This window comes from Oxyura jamaicensis, chromosome Z (assembly GCF_011077185.1).
Source record: "Oxyura jamaicensis isolate SHBP4307 breed ruddy duck chromosome Z, BPBGC_Ojam_1.0, whole genome shotgun sequence".
NCBI lineage: Eukaryota > Metazoa > Chordata > Aves > Anseriformes > Anatidae > Oxyura > Oxyura jamaicensis.
In genome coordinates this window covers 44,400,152-44,414,772 of record NC_048926.1, presented here as the reverse complement: position 1 = coordinate 44,414,772, position 14,621 = coordinate 44,400,152, and the positions used below count along the sequence as shown (strand labels likewise).

The window sequence follows — 14,621 nt, the reverse complement described above, 5'->3', positions numbered from 1 at the left end:
ATCCCCATCCCGGTGTCCATCCCCATCCCGGTGTCCATCCCCATCCCCGTGTCCATCCCCATCCCCATGTCAATCCCCATCCTGTGTCCATCCCTGTCCCTATGTCCATCCCCATGTCCATTCCTGTCCCTGTGTCCATCCTTGTCCCTGTGTCTATCCCCATGTCCATCCCCATCTACATTCCTATCCCCATGTCCTTCCCCATTGACATTCCTATCCCCATGTCCATGTCCACATCCAGCGCCAGCCCCAGACGCATCCTGATGTCCATTCCCATCCCCATCCCCATCCCATCCCTATACCCATCCCCATCCCCATCCCTGCGCCTATCAGCAGCAGCCCAGAAGGCACTTGGAAATGGTTTGAGATGCCCCCTCATCCTGCCACCCATCCCTCCTCTCCTCCCCTCCCCAGAGCTGTTGCTGTAGTGCCGTGGGCTTGAACTTCTCCCTAAGGAGCGTGTTGTGTTGTGCTGCTCCTTCGCCCAGAAGGCACGCAGCCTTTGGTGGGTGCTGGGCTTGCATGCAGACCCCCGTCAGGCTGGATGCTTTGAGCCAGCAGACCAAAGGAGCAGGCTGAAAGATGAAGCCTGCCAAAATATGGCTGGGTTATTGTTCTCAGTACTCAACTGCTCAAAATCAAAGCACCACTTTGCGCTATGAGTAGTTTGATCAAATTCAGTGTTGTAGTTCTTTTCTTTTTCTCTTTGTTGCACCATAGCAATGCCAGTTTTTAGCAAGAGCCTTCATCAGGAACAGCAGTGTCTGCAGTCAGCCAGTCAGCGCTGACACCCAGGGGCGTGGACTGGAGGAGAATCAGGAGGAAATTAGAGCTCTCAAAATGTTAAAAACAAAACTATTTGCTAATAACTACTTCCCCTAGGTATTTTACATATCATTGGTATGCCAAACTGTATGCTGATCAGGGGTTTAGACATGAGCTGCTTCATTACTTAATGAAAATTGTGGTAGAGAGAAAATGAATTTGCATCTACGTACCATGTAGTGGAAAATATTTGAAGCAAAAGGCCTCTAGCAATACAAAGTAATTTTTATTGTAAAATGTGTTATTAGCATCAGAGCTGAAAAACTTGGAGTTAATAAAATACAAGCAACTGCAGGAGACAGTAAAGAAGTCCTGCTTTTTGTATTTGTATTTGTATTTGAACTATTTTTCTCTATTTTGACTTCAGATTTTAAACGGTTGGGATAGTTTTTTAATCACTATGTGCTATCCCCTTCCCAAGCCTCTTATGTCTGTCAGAAGAGACCAGGTTTTCCCATCAGTGACCTGATTTGTCACATTCGAAGGTCCTGTTCCTGCTGCTTTGCTGAGCTGCCCACAGGGTGGGTGTCTGCGCCCATACCCTTGCCTTATGATCCCCCCAGGTGCAGAAAAGCATTTGGGCTGCTGCGGCAGAGACGGAGACAGACAGAGAGAGAATTATTCTGGGTCTTTGTCTCTTGCATCAAATCGAAGAAATGCAGTACCTTGTTTGTTCCCAAGTGCAGCATTATTGCAGAAGACCAGAAATACCAGTATTCGGAGTAACCGGTGCCCTGTAGCTAAAGAACATAAGAGTGTGTGCGGAGCTGGGTCTCGTTTTGCTCTTCGTAGAGCTACACTTCCCGTTCTCTGTTTTGTATGCTTTCAAAAGTGCCTATCGCAAAGTCTCCCAGTACTTCCTGATGCCAGATGGCTTGATTCTGATTAGCTGGCGGGACTGCATTCGTGTTTTGTGTTTGTGTTTCTGTTCTATTCCCAGAGAAATGCTTACTGCGTCAAATCAAAACTGAAAACACTGAACCGTAAAAATGTTGATTGATGTGTGAGCGAAATATTTGTTCTGGAATCTGTATGTGATAGGGCTCACCAAGAGCAAGCTGCAGAGAGAAGTTACAGTGTAACTAGCATAGTCAGGTCCAGTGTTACTTTTTAAGTACAATTTTTCCCGCACATCCTTGTTTTTATGGTAAAGAGCTGTGATGTTGGAGGCTAGGACTGAGGGACAATATTTAGGTTTTATAGTTAATATAAAGTAACATAATTATTGTAATTCAGCCTACACAGCCTGCTCTGGCTATGTCTGCCTATATACAGTTCAAGGACTGTAGAAAACACGGTCCTCTTTTTTGTGTTCCTCACATTTGATGTCTTCTAGATTTGCCACAACGCAGATAATGTTAGCAGGTCTCAGCAAGAATCCAATGGACAATAAATAAAACACAGTTTTAAAAAAAATGAGATATCATCCAGGCTTGTTTTACCTTGACAGAAATGGGATGCTTAGGAAGGCGTAGAGCCCTGCTCTGACTAAATGCTCTCTCCCTCCTTTACTTTAGCTATGGAATTGCTGGTTCTACCAATGTGACAGGAGATCAAGTAAAGAAGCTGGATATCCTTTCCAATGATCTGGTGATTAATATGCTCAAGTCATCCTTCAGCACATGTGTCATCGTGTCAGAGGAAAACAAAGATGCTGTAATAGTGGAAGCTGACAAAAGGGTGGGTAGCTATGAAAATTACCTGTGCTTGATTCCAAATAAGCCTTTACAATTGTATTTCTTCAAATGTAAGGAATTGAAACTGAGCTGAAAATTTTGGAGAACATGTACTTTTCTGGAAATGCAAATATGATCAGTTTCTTCAAACTTTATTTTATTATATTTTACTTGTGGGTGTCTGTGCCTCAGCATTTTTTCTCTCTGTTATTCCTGTTCCCAAGCCATATTTTTAAAAATTCGCTTTCTGTGTGGTTCTTCTCCACCTTCTTTTTTACCCTGCTTTTTCCTACTTGTGGAGAAAATTTCGTGTTTATTCCTCCTGATCTCTAGAGCTATGCTCTGAGTCAATCCAGCTCTTCTGTAAAGTAGAATTGACAGTAAAAGACTGAGTATCTGTTCAGTGCAGATCAGATCTTGGTTTTTTTAATTTAAGCAAATTCTCACAGAAGTCCATGAAAATAGGACGTAACAACAATGAAACAAGAAATAACTTTGACTTTTTGGCCTAGGCATTATGTGCACAAGTCTGCATACACTTGTTGAACGATACCAGTTCATTTTTCCTGGCTAATATTCTGCTGTGTAAAAAATCTGAGAAAAAAAAAATAGAGAAAACAAAAAACTTAATCTAATTTAGAAGGCATAACATTTGTTTTGTTAAAACAGTTCTCTCTTTTGCTCCTTGTTGAGAAATCCTGAAAATTGATTCCATGGTCATTGGATGAGCGAAGTCTGCTTTAGATCTGAACAAATATGACTCCTTCACTGATCTTTGAGGATCTGTAGCCTTAATGTTAATGCTTTTTAAAGCTAAATGTGAGCTAATGTGGTTTTATCAGAATTTCTACCCATATGATAGCAGAGGAAAGTAGTTCTGTGCTTAAAAGGTTTATGGTATACAGGGTTAAATCAAAGGAAGAGCAAATAGTCAAACACTGTTAATACACAGGATTATTAAAATGACTGTGGGCAAGATAAGGGGAAAACAAGCTATTTAATAGGTAGAGTGGAATGAGCTATTTTCCCTGTATTGGCCATTTCCTGTTACCTGCAGGAATCCATAATGCAGGACTGTTTTTTTGTTTTTTTTTTTTTTTGTTTGTTTGTTTTTTTTTGTTTTGCAGGGGAGGGGAGGGAATGGGAAGGAAAAAACAATATAGGAACAATATAGAAATATAGGATGAGACCAAAAACTGGCTAAGATAAGTTCTGAGCATAGGGTTTTAAAGTGGGATATGCATTAAAATGAAGTGTATAGTTTATGAATGTCAGGTGTTAAAGTCATTTTTTTGATACTTCTAATTTTAGCTCTTAACAGACTGATCTTAAATCGTCTTTTTTTTTCCTTATAATTTCCTTATAATTCAGTTTTATTAAAGATGAGAAAATGTAGCTGGAATAGTAAATATTACTGGAATTCCAGTCCTTCATAATCTGCAACAGCATTTGAGTTTAATATTTATTTGAAATTGTGTGAGAATATTTACATACTGAAGTTCTTGTATTTGGGGGAGGGAGGCAAATAATGTCACTAATCTTATTGCTCTCTATTTTGTATTTTCTAGGGTAAATACATAGTCTGCATAGACCCCCTGGATGGCTCATCTAATATTGACTGTCTTGTTTCCATTGGGACCATCTTTGGCATCTATAGAAAGGTAAAATTCTTTCATGTAAGGTAGGAAAAAATATTATTATGCACCTTTTGATAACATGTAATTGCATGTGAAGACTTAATGAAATCTAACTAAACTTGTTTGTGAAAGAGGCTTTCAGGGCAGGCTTTAAGTCAAATAAATCTGTTGTTTCAGACACTTGTATAAAACATATTTGTGAGGGATTTGCATCACTGTGTTAGAAGATGAGACGTACCGCCGTGTACATGGGAGCATGGCTGATGCTTAATTAGCCAGCTAGAGGAATTAGCCCTTACAAACAAAGCAGGTATTAGATTTCATGAATACCTTCACAGAGACAAAATACCACGTGTTTGTCATCTACCTGGGAAATGTGCTTTCCGGTTTTCTTGTTCTCTGTACTAATAGTCCTGTTAGCCCGAGGATAGGCTTCAAATACAAACCAGCGCTGAAACACGGCGTGTGCATTTCAAGTGTCTAATTCAGTGTGAAAGGCAGAAACCTTGTCTGAAGCAGCTTGAAATACCGGACTTACATGTCACAAGAAGGGGGAAACAGTAAGTCAGATAAAACACACCCAACCGTCCGTTTTAATCATCTTTTGTATGTTGTCACGCACCTCAAAGTAACTATTTTCAACTTCATTTTTATATGAAGCAAAGGAAAACAAAACAGCCCTAGCTGCTTTTGATCAGCTGTAAACTCCATGAGTCATGTCTTGTTGCTTGCTTTTCAACTGTGCTCTGGAGTTGTGCTTCTAGCTGTGTTCATCATGACCTACGGGGAGGCACACAGCTCTATAATATCTCCTTAATCCTTTCCTGTTTCCTGCATTCCAGCCAGGCTTATATAAGAGCAATTCTAGATCAATGTGTTTGTCTCCTCCATGTAATTTGTGCATTATATATAATGCATCCAGTAATATAACGCATCCAGTAGGAATCCTAGTTGTAGTTGATGGAAGCATTTGTGACATGTGTTGCGTGGGAACAAAGTAGAAGGCCATCCCTGTCTCAGAGAGTCCAGTTATACGCCAGCTAGAAAAATGAAGTAAAGTTTGCTATGCTCCTTCTTATTTTAGGTGACTCCTGAGGAACCTTCTGGGAAAGATGCTTTACAACCAGGGCGTAATCTTGTGGCAGCTGGTTATGCTCTCTATGGGAGTGCCACAATGCTGGTACTAGCCACTTCTGCTGGAGGTGTCAACTGTTTTATGCTGGATCCGGTGAGGAAGTCTTCTGTTTGCTTGTTTGTTTGTTAGGGATAACAAGGTACTCTGTAAGAACATCTTGTCCATCAAAAAATCAAAGAGCAATTTTCAAATTAAAGCTGACGTGGAAAAATGAAGTCAACAACCTGTCAGAAATAATGTCAAGAGATTTTTATACTCTCTCTGCCTACCAAGGTGGGTGATGCAACAATGGGAAGTCAGTCAGGGCAGTGAAGCAAATATGTGGCATGTGTCAGATAATGTGAAATTTAAAATAAGCTGTTTTCAACCATGCAGAATGCATTTGTAGATTTTTCTGTCTTTTCCTTGATGCTAGGACCTTAATAAACCTGGAGAAGCAGAAATATTTAACCCTCTTCTATGTTTTCAGGCCTCACCATGATGAGTAAAAGAGTAAGTGACGTGTGTGGATGCATTAGACATTCTAGAATGCATTGACCATAGGAATTTTAAAATCAAAGGCATATTGACCATGGCCATAGTGAACCATCTTAGCGTCATCAGTTAATCAGCACGTGCCACCTGCCTGTATTAAATTTTTAGAAACTGCAGTGGTTAAGCAGCAGAATATAATGTGGTGCTCCCTGCTAAGTCACAGCTTAAGTAGCTGCATGTATTTTTGTCTATATTCAGATAGGAGATTTAGCTTTGTGCATGTGTGCATGTTATTTTGTTTGCTTTTAGAACTAACATCAAAAGTTACATCAGTGAAAACAAAAGAGCCCAGCTGTTGGTTACGGAGATTAGTTCTCTTCACTCCAGGCTTCTAGTGAGTGAAAGCTAGAGCAAATTGGAGTTTATTAATGTCTCTAGCTATCTGAAGATATCTGCACATTGCTCCAGCTGGCACTGTCAGTTTCTGAACTCCTCAGAGCTGCACTTTAAGTCTAGCAAAAGAGCAGAGAGCTAAACAAATTTGCAGGCAACAGCATTTTTTGGCATAGAAAAATGAAAGAGAGCTGGGAATGGTAGCATGAAGAACTTTGCATGACCCCGGGATTCCCGCTCTGTGTTTTAAGGATAAACAAAACGCTTTGCATCTGAACTGCAATCACCACTTTTTCATAAGTACTGAATCATTACTGAAAATGGAAGCTGTAGTGAATTTTTCTTAAGTTGTATGTATGATTGGCTTTCACTTTGTAAATAAATGATCAACTAATACTAACAATTTGGTTTTATTTCTTATTGTTAGGCAATTGGAGAATTTATTTTGGTCGACAGGGATGTAAAAATCAAAAAGAAGGGAAATATCTACAGCCTCAATGAGGGCTATGCTAAATACTTTGATCCTGCAATCACAGAGTATCTCAAGAAGAAGAAATTCCCTGAGGTAAGAGATCCAGTTTTTGGATGACAAGTTACACTTCTAATTTCCTACTTTACAATCAATGACTGTTATGAAGTACTGTTCCACAACTTGTTATTCTTTATCTTTTTTAAAATATATTTGCATGTATGTAGGGCTGCAGGTTACAGCTGCAGTTGGTCACAAAATCACAGAATCATTAAGGTTGGAAAAAATCTCCAAGATCACCTGATCCCCTACCACCAATATCACTGATGTGACCAGATATTTCACCATTCTTCAGTATTACACTTGACACCCCACTCCACCCCCCCCCCCTTTTTTTTTCTTTTATCTATTTTTTTTGTTTTATTTTTCATTTATCTATTTTGTTTGTTTGTTTATTTATTTACTTATTTATCTTCCATCCTTGCTGGGGACCCAAGTAATGGTGCTGGAGGCAAAACTGGGCATTTAGTGATAGACTGGATAGGAAGGCTCAGCTGTTGTTGAAAGAATGTTTTCTACAGGTGTTAGATTGCTGCTGCATCACTGCAGTGGCCGACTGGAGATGGAGAAGCTGAGCAGGGGTGGGCCATGTGCTCAGTGATTACAAAAGCTGTGCTCCCAAGGGCTTCTCACTTGAAAGCCTCGTGTAGTTTCAAAGTCTGCTTAGTGGTCATGCAGTTTCCTACTATCGGGAGGCCTGAAGCTCTCAGGAGTGCCCATAAAAATCATGTCCTCATGCCTTCCTTCTGTCATCACTGCAGTTATTATCTGGATAGCGAAAAGTAAACAGTTACTATTGCTAAATATTGATGGCCGCTCGTGACTTCCTGGCTTTGAAGGCAGAGTGGCATTTTCTTCTGGCATCTTGCCAGGCCTAAGGTGCTGTTTATTAAGATATTAAAGTGTACAACCTGGGCTATATTGAGGAACTAATTTTAGTAGTCAACTATGAACTTTTTGTTAGCAGGTGTTATAAAATCAGGAGAAAATGGGTAAAAGAAGTACTAAAGATTGCTTCCTTTCTTGTTCTTGTTCTTTCTTTCTTTCTTTCTTTCTTTCTTTCTTTATTTATTTATTTATTTATTTATTGCACTACAATAGAAAAAGTCCAATATCAGTTACCACCACTTGGTCTTCTTGCTACTAGAAATGCAGTATTTTCTAAGGGTTAGAGCACTGATGGAGAGCTGGGAAACATATTCTGTTGTTGGCATCACCACTCATCTATCCTGAAATCTTCTGTCTGTCCTTTTCCTTGGATTTTCCCATTTAGAAAATGAGGAAGAAGTTGAATTTTTCTCCAGAGCTCCTTGGAATACTACAAATTACAATATGGAGGAGTTAGATGTTAGGACCACAAAGAGAAGGTGGGGGGAAAGACTAACCTGATGTTTTCAAAAATTACACTTATTTAAATGTCTTTCTGTAGGATGGCAGTTCACCATATGGTGGAAGGTATATAGGATCTATGGTGGCTGATGTGCATCGCACACTGGTGTATGGAGGAATCTTTCTGTATCCTGCTAACTCCAAAAGTCCTAAAGGAAAGGTAAACCCACATAAAGGCAATTACAGAAGACGCTACATTACATAGATATTTTACTGTCATGGATCAGTATTTTGATTCCAGAATGTAATTCTTTTAGCTTGGTAGCTTACATCTTTGTTGTGCAGGTATGGCCACCCATTGCACACTGTTACATGTGAGAGCAGCCTGTTGTATAAAACACACCTATGTTAGGGTTGCTGCTAACGTGTGTCATCTGTACTGATTTCTCTTTATACCCAAACACATTCACATTATGGAGCATTAGCAGGAATGGACCAGGGGATGTGCTGTTTAAGCAGGCTTCTCTGTACCATTTCATCCCAAACCATGTCATACCCAACCAAGTGAAAAGTTACACAGCCAAATAAACATCCTACACTGCACTGAGATTCCTATTACAAGCTGGTATACTGGAAACCTACGTGCATTGTTCTCCATAAGAGAAGCTCTGCTAAACAGAAAAACATCTGCATCTTATACTTGGTGACACTGACTTATCTGGACAAACCAAGCCTGGCTGCCTCTGCAGGACATCAGACAGTCCCTTATGGAAAAGCACACCCTTACAGGCTGACAAGGCGACTGTTTATTCAGCAAAGACCTTTCATCTGTTTTGTAATTGTCCGTAAATTATTGCTTCAGATTGCAGATAAGATGCAGTTACTCATTACAGAAACCTAATGGCACACTCAGGGGCAGTGTTTTTCTTTTCTTTCACACAGGCTTACATGATCTGCTGCCTTGTTAAAGATTGTGTCTTACGTATGAGCTTTGTCTCTGTGTAAAGTGCACTATGCAAATATGAGCTATGGAGAACGTGCTTGAATTGGGCAAATCCAGCATTCACTGTTTTATTTAAAAGAAAAGTCTATACAATTTAAATCTGGAGTCAAGTTTATATTAAATACAGAGTACTTGGATTGTTGACTGATTTTTAACCAAATACCAAATATGGTTAGATTTCAAGATTGTCACTATTGCCTGGACTGACCATTGCCATTTTGATTTTTCTCCTACAGCTGAGACTGCTCTATGAATGCAATCCAATGGCTTTTGTTATTGAGAAAGCTGGGGGAATAGCAACAACAGGTCATCAAGCAATACTGGATATAGTGCCCGAGGATATTCACCAAAGAGTGCCTGTTGTCTTGGGATCTCCTGATGATGTGAAGGAGTACCTTGAGGTTGTCAAAAAGCATTCAGCTAAGTAAAGAAGGCTTACTGCAGTCATTGTGCAGATGGAAAGAAATGCCTTACAGCTGAACCAAAGAACACACTGCAGTACTGCAAAATTGAACTGTCAGACCTCTGTAGCAAGATAGCAAATGAGCCACATTTTCATAATTTTAAAGTGAAATCTTGTGCAATTGTACTGTGCAATGAAAGGCATTAAAGGAAACATTAAGAGAAAAGCAAGTGAAAAATATGTTTACTTTTTCATTTATCATTTGTAATTAAACAAAACCAACTGTGCTACAAGAAAATACTGAACTGCATTCAGTAACTAGGGGAAGACTGAACTTCCTCAGACAAACTACAGGCTATCACCAGAATATCTGATTTTGTCCTCTTTTAAAAATCTTGAGGCTCAGCAGCCTCATACACTGAGTGGCTGTTCCTTGACCAGTCTGTAGGTCTTTGACAATAAATACAAATGCTAACATGAACATCTTCACACATTCTTTCTGGGCCCCAGACGTTACTCTATGTACTTTAGTCTGGGCTTATTCTGACCAAGAGTTAACATTTGTGAAATATATACATTAGTGTATGTTAATTCTGACACATTTGTGTTGGGTCTGTCTGGGATGGAGTCACCTTTCCCTGCAGCAGCCCACACAGTGCTGTGCTCTGCACTCGTAGCTGGAACAGCACTGGTATCACTCCAGTGTTGTGTCTATTGCTGCATAGTGCTGGCACAACATCAGGACTCCCTCCAAGCCCCCAGGAGCCAGCAGGCTGGGGGTGGGCAATTGATGGGGAGGGGACATCACCAGGGCAGCTGACCTAAACCAACCAAAGGGATATTCCATAACACCTGATATCTGTCACACTCAGCAATAAAAGGGGGGCTTTCATGGGGGAGGGTCTCTCCTGAACAACCGGTACGCGTTTTGAGGCCCTGCTTCCCGGGACGTGGCCGAACATCACTCGTTGATGGGAAGTAGAGAATAACTTTTTTTTCTTTCTCTCTGTGCTTCCACGCAGCCTTGTTGTTTCTTTTGTTTCTTTTTCTCCCCATTCCCCTTCCCTTTAATTAAATCATTCTCATCTCAAACCTCAAGCTCTTTGTGTTGCCTTTTCTCCCCCTTCCTCTTTGAGGAGGGGAGGAGTGAGAGGGCGATTGTGGTGGAGCTCGTCTGCCCACTCAAGTAAAACCATCACAACATTCAATTATTATTGCCAGTTGACACTCGGTCAGGCCTGGTTACACAAGGATGGAAAATCTGACATATTGGAGAGGGATTTTGAATTGCAGAAAGGGCACATGTAGGCAGCTTGTTACCATTCTGCTGTGATGCTATGACCATCTTTGCAGAAATTAACCTGCTTGCTTGGTGAGGAGATGAACTTATGCATTGCTAGCAACCCTCACCAGATGTTCTTTGTGCTATTTTGAGAGCATGCATTACCACAGAAAAGGATTGTGCTGCACAAGCAGAAGTAAGTTGCAAAGATTCCCAGAAAGCACACTAACATTTAATGTGCTGATTCAGAGCATGCTGCTGGGAACACAACATTGGGGCTTGGGAGCTAGATGGGCCATCCACCTGTCAGTGTATAGTGCATGGCCACGATTCACAAGCTTTCTGGATCAGTCCAGACATGCAAATGCCTTATAGTGTCTGTAAAATCCTGAACTTAGCTCTTGCTCTGCTTGCACTCCATCTTCCAAAGCCGTGTAGGCCCGAATCAGGCCCTGTGCAGCAACGGGCTCCTCCACCACCCAAGCTGTGGTCTGGCAATGAGAAGGCCATCGTGTGGGAGAGGGCTTGGGGTCCATGGGCCAGATGGGTGGGACAGCTAGGGTTCCTATGCCCTGGGCTTTTCTTCACAGGCCACTCTTGCTTGTGCTAGAACCAGAGGTGCTCCCTCTGCCTGGTCAGGTGAGACACCAGCCACTGGGGTATAGCCATGCTCTCACTTTTGTAGAAGAAAGAAATAGAACACAACAAACAAAACAAAACAAAAAAACCACCTCAGAACTTGAATCTATTTTGTCTTCTCGTTGTGATTTCAAAAGGAAGAGCAAGTCTCTGTCCATTTTTGACAATGAGCCAAGGTGCTAGGAGCAGCTGGATGTGCCTACCTTCCATGCTAAGACACTTCCCAGGGAAAAAGTGTGGCCCTATCCCCAGCATTTCCCACTTGGCTTGCTCTAGCACATAGCCAACAGCACTTTAAAAGTCTCCAAGATCACCACAGCAGCCACCGCAGGCATGGTGCTAGGAAGGACTCTAAACCCCTTGAGGTTCTGGATGCTACCTCTAGAGCAAAGCATGTGATGTTCTTTTTGCAGTGCAGAACTTCTTTAGATCCTTATGTTTTTAATTTTATCTGTCCTCAAAGCCATATCTGGACAGTTTTTTTATTAATACACTAATTAGGGGAGAGTTAGAAGCCCTTCCAGTTCTTTTCCGGCTTTCCATATCCCAGTTTGGACTGCGGTGTCTCTTCAGTCTGCAGGCCCAACTTAACAGACAGGCAGTATCTAACAGCAAACACTTTAATCTAGCTGTAGTAATTCCTCAGCTGTACTCTACCCTCAGCCTCTTCAGGAATCTTTGGGCTGCATACGTCTATTTTTAAGACAACATACTGGCATCATGGAAAGGTTATAGTAAGAAAGGCAATACTGCCTGCATTTGCTAGGTCAGTTATCAGTGTTTTGGTTTTGCCTGTGGGTTGATATTTCATAGACAGTGTTTTTCATGTTATGAGGCTTTTTGTTGTTGGATTTTGTTTTGTTTTGTTTTTCCTTTGTATCTGTACTACATGTACCCCTGTTTAAAGGGGCTCCCCATATAGCCACTTACAGGGAGAACCCCTCCATCAGCTCACCTTGCAGTTTCTTTCCAGAGCTAGCCAGGATTATCACAGTTGGGCAAAAAAGTTCGCCTTGACACAGTGTCCATCTTCAGCTCACGTGCTACCTCTTGCCCTGCTCAGATGCTGAACTGTGGCATTTGGTGAAAGGTCACTGGCTCTAATTTCAGCCAGTGCCATCCAAGCGACTAACATTTAGAAGCAGTTAGAAGAGGTGTCACCTTTACGGCACAGGGCTAGCCTATACACCAATGGCAGCATGAATCAGCCTTGAGAGCTCTTGAGTAATCATTGTATTGGAAGAGAAATCTCCTGCAGATCTGTCAAATTAAGTTTTTTGTTTGGTTGTTTGGATGTTTTTTGTTTTTTGTTTGTTTGTTTGTTTGTATCCTTTCTATCATATTCCAACTCATTTTACTGGCTGTCACTGAGGCTTATAGCCATCACACTTTTTTAAAACAAACTTATTTCTTCCCCTCCCACCTATAGAATAATAATTTATTGAGTTTAATTGAAAGGTTTTACCACTCAATGAAACCTCCATGGTACTTATCAAAAGTTTATCTTGACAGATCAGACAGAATAAGGAATGTTTCTGAAAAGCCTGTCTGTAGAGCCAGTGTTCTTTACATACTTGTGTGAGTTCTTTTCTTACTGAAGGAGTGTGACTGAGCAGTAGCTTAAGGCGTTGCGCATAATATCAACTAAAAATTGTCCACTACCTGTAGAAAGCATTTGGGAATTTTCCAGTGAAAAAAAAAAAAAAAAGAAGAAAAAGAAAAAGAAAGAGAGAGAGAGAAAGAGAGAGAGAGAGGGAGAGGAGGCAAATAATGGCCTTATTAGTTCTGAGAACACCCTTTGAACCACTAACTCCAAAACAAACTTTGTGTTAGAAGTGGTTCTGAACTTTGTCATTTTGACCAGTATAAAAGATCACTTGGAATCAATAGCAAAGAAGGTCTGCACGTGATGTTTTTGACAAATGTTAGAAACCATAGTACATACACCCCCTCCTATTCCCCCCAGTTCTTATTTGCTAAGTTGATAGGTATCCCAACATTATTCTAGCTACACAGAAGAGAGATTTTGAATTAAAAGCATTTTAGTACTATACAGGCTGAGAACTACTACAATGATGAAATAATATACAGAATGTAATGTCTGTATTTTAAGCCAGCAGATCTGTTTGCATGTATAATGTGGATCCTGTTCCCTTCTTTTATTAATAGCTTTACCATGAGCTACCCCACATCTTACTAAATATGTTATATTTTGGTTTGTGACAAAGTCTCTTGAAAGAAGAAAAGGCTCTTATCATGGCAAAAAGTGCTCTGAAATATTTTACCATGATAGGAATGGCATCACAGACATTTAACTAGATCCCAAGAATGAGAAAAAATATATATATTAGCATGTGTTTGTTTGTTTGTTTTTCTTTCTCTGCCTTTGAGGGTGGCGTTGATAGTCTGTCTGTTAGTCCACCTGGGAACTCTGCTCACAAAGTCTTCTCCTTACAGTGAGAGTTGAAAAACATCCTCAAAGCTAAGCACACACGATATGAGCAGCACTCAACTGTATCCTTCCACTTTTTGCTAGTATTCAGTGCTGTTGGCCCCTGACAATTTTGCTTGAGGCTGATTTCAAAGCAGAAAACCTTTGCATTCAAATCCCTTTACAAATCTCCAAGTAATATATCTTACATAGGGGAAGAGATACTTTTAGGAAAATCCAGATAAATGATAAATTAGTTTTAAAAAGTAATGCAAAGGGACATCAGAACTCTGCTTATACCTGCAGTTACTACTAACAAAAAGAAAGCTCGGTGTATGTTGCTGAATTTAGCTTGCTTTCTCCCTGGCATGATTTTAGCCCAGTTTTTGAGTTCAATGAATGATAATGAGGAAACTCAGTGAAACTTTTCTGCTTTAACTCCAGATTTTCTCATTTGACTTGTGGGCTTCCCAGATCTCTGTCTTAAAAACAAGAGAGTGCAGCTAATGAGTAAAACGAAGACTACAACATATTATTGTTCTTATTGTCTCCTCTGAGTGGGAGGGTAGTGCTGCAATTCAAATCTGTAATTTCTATATTCCAGCTACTAACACGTACTTAGTTCACTGGTACTTCTATTTGCCTTCATGTTAGTGCCATGTGATCCAAGATATAGCTTGTAAAGAAATTATGGCAGTATTACTTGTAATATAATTGCAAACTAAGACATACCTATACTTATAAAGAATCACAGACACACAGAATGGTTGTGGTTGGTGGGGACCTCCAGAGCCCACCTGGCCCAACCCCCTGCCTAAGCAGGGCCACCCAGAGCAGGCTGCCCAGGGCCACGTCCAGGTGGCTT

At 40.7% G+C, this 14,621-nt stretch overlaps 1 protein-coding gene across 1 annotated transcript in view; it reads left to right on the top strand.

Moving 5' to 3' along the window:
• The window catches only part of LOC118156497 (fructose-1,6-bisphosphatase 1), a 10,225-nt gene extending 583 nt beyond the window's left edge, over window positions 1–9,642 (top strand). The window contains exons 2-7 of the mRNA XM_035310612.1: window positions 2,343–2,505; window positions 4,070–4,162; window positions 5,223–5,366; window positions 6,568–6,705; window positions 8,099–8,218; window positions 9,238–9,642. Coding sequence (XP_035166503.1) covers window positions 2,343–2,505; window positions 4,070–4,162; window positions 5,223–5,366; window positions 6,568–6,705; window positions 8,099–8,218; window positions 9,238–9,429 — 850 coding nt within the window. The 3' untranslated portion in view covers window positions 9,430–9,642. The remainder of the gene's footprint in view (window positions 1–2,342; window positions 2,506–4,069; window positions 4,163–5,222; window positions 5,367–6,567; window positions 6,706–8,098; window positions 8,219–9,237) is intronic.
• The last annotated feature ends 4,979 nt before the right edge of the window (window positions 9,643–14,621 follow it).